General features: G+C 33.4%; 1 protein-coding gene across 1 annotated transcript in view; it reads left to right on the top strand.

The window, feature by feature from the left end:
* LOC117124301 (fibronectin-like) overlaps positions 1-2,054 on the top strand; it is a 61,105-nt gene that overhangs the window by 49,606 nt on the left and 9,445 nt on the right. Inside the window, exon 9 of the mRNA XM_033270486.1 lies at positions 209-496. Within this exon, the coding sequence (XP_033126377.1) occupies positions 209-496 (288 nt within the window). The remainder of the gene's footprint in view (positions 1-208; positions 497-2,054) is intronic.

The raw sequence follows: 2,054 nt of genomic DNA, 5'->3' as shown, positions 1-2,054 counted from the left end.
TATATATAGAACTGGAGGTCGCTGGAACAGAATGTTGCTACTCGGAGTTTCACGCTATTGCGATCGTCAGGCAACTGATCTTATATATATATATATATATATAATTTACATAGATTTTAATGTGATGACAACATAGAGAGGATAATTTTGTTGAGGCATATTGATAGTAATAATAGTGTTCTAATTTTCATATAACTATGTTCTACAGAGCCACATACTCCAGAAAACCTGAAAATTATCAGTTACAGTGAGAAAGATGTCTCTTTTGCCTGGACTGACAAGGATTGTACGTCTTGTTTTTATCGTGTTCAATGCATTGCTTTTATGGATGGCTTGAGTTTCTACGATGATCTTTGGAGCAAAAATATAACTTCATACTATGAGTATTCATGTAATGATCTGGTTCCAGGTGAATTGTACACAATCACTGTCACCAGTCTAATTAATAATGACCTTAGCTTCAGATCACCTTCACTATTTATCCAACAGCGGACAGGTAAGTAACGGCTTTAGTTTATTTTGGCAGTTTTAATTCGCATCATTATTTTGATAAACTTAACACCCTGAGCTCTGTAGACGGGCTTTAAGCAATATATATTACCATTATATTACACTTGTATGCATGGTTATGACATGAATGCGTAAACCAGTTCCGGTAAAACGTTGCTTTGTGTCGATGTAATTTATGAATTGTAGCAACACATTCCTTTGTCACAAAGTGTGTAGACCGGGCTTAACCAACCAACCTTAGTAATGTAAGTATTATAGTTTTGCATGGCGAATTTAAACTGATGGTATTTTGACCTGCGGAAAACCGTTTTGATTGTAATATCCCAACGTTTCCCTTATTATACTTAAACCGTTAAGTACTAGGCCTAGGCTAATTTTATCTGTGTATACAAATTAAGCAGGCCATACCCTAGCTGTGGCGAATCCAGGGGGGTTCAAGGGGTTCGGACGAACCCCCCTCTGTAATGAAACGTAACAAAATATATAGAATGGGTCCTGGCTTAAAAAAAATAGGTTTGCAGATCGCACAAAGTGGGCTTTAGCCCAATTAGTATTTAATTAAATACAATTAAAACACTGTTTGTGGCTCGATTGATCAATAAAGAAAGACATCTTATTATCCAACTACTCAATATTGTTGGAATATAGGCATAATTAATAATGTATTGACTATATCTTTGATTTTCTTCTATGGTATAAAAAGAATGAGATAAAATCACTTCAATTTTTAAGACAGGTAAAACCTTGAATTTTGAAGAAATTAAAGGTCATTAAAAGACACCTCAGAAGTCGAGAAAACTCATTTCCGGCTATCTTGGAATCAAATTTTTTTCTCGGGGGGAGAAACCCCCCCTGACCCCCCTTTCATTTCCGGATTTTTGGGGAAAATTTTGAACCCCCCTCTTTCAAATTCTGGATCCGCCCCTGCCTATGCCCTAGCTTAGCCGATTCCACCTGGTACAGGTTCCCCTGTCCACAGCTATGCCGAATAGACAGGACCTAGCCGGCCAAGAAAACAATGCATTTTTTCCTGTCAAGGTTAACCTGACCCTATACTATTTTAAATAAGCTTGACGCAGGGTTCCCGGAACACAACTCAGAATCAGAAGTGGAACGTGAAATTTCTTCTTTTTTTTTGGTTTTTGTTTTTTTTTTTGTTTTTTTTTTATTGCTTTTAACATACATAAAACAACATAATATAATATAATGCAATATTACAATACACAATCTCATCTTCTAAAAAATAAATCCAAAACCAATATAATATACTGTACTGTAATATAAAATGAAATTAAAATTAAGTAAAAATTTAACTAATATATACATATATATATATATGTATATATATATACATACATATATATATATATATACATACACACACATACATATACATACATACACACATACATACACACACCTACACATATACATACATATACACACACATATATATACACACACACACACACATGTACATATATAAATAATAAATAAATAAATAAAATTAAAATAAAATTACACACAGAGGGAAAAAAAGATAA

Source organism: Anneissia japonica, unplaced genomic scaffold, assembly GCF_011630105.1.
Source record: "Anneissia japonica isolate Jap-2015-1 unplaced genomic scaffold, ASM1163010v1 scaffold288012_len1326614_cov192, whole genome shotgun sequence".
NCBI classification, from domain to species: Eukaryota; Metazoa; Echinodermata; class Crinoidea; order Comatulida; family Comatulidae; genus Anneissia; species Anneissia japonica.
The sequence above is the reverse complement of the archived record's forward strand: the minus strand, read 5'-3'. Positions and strand labels throughout refer to the sequence as shown.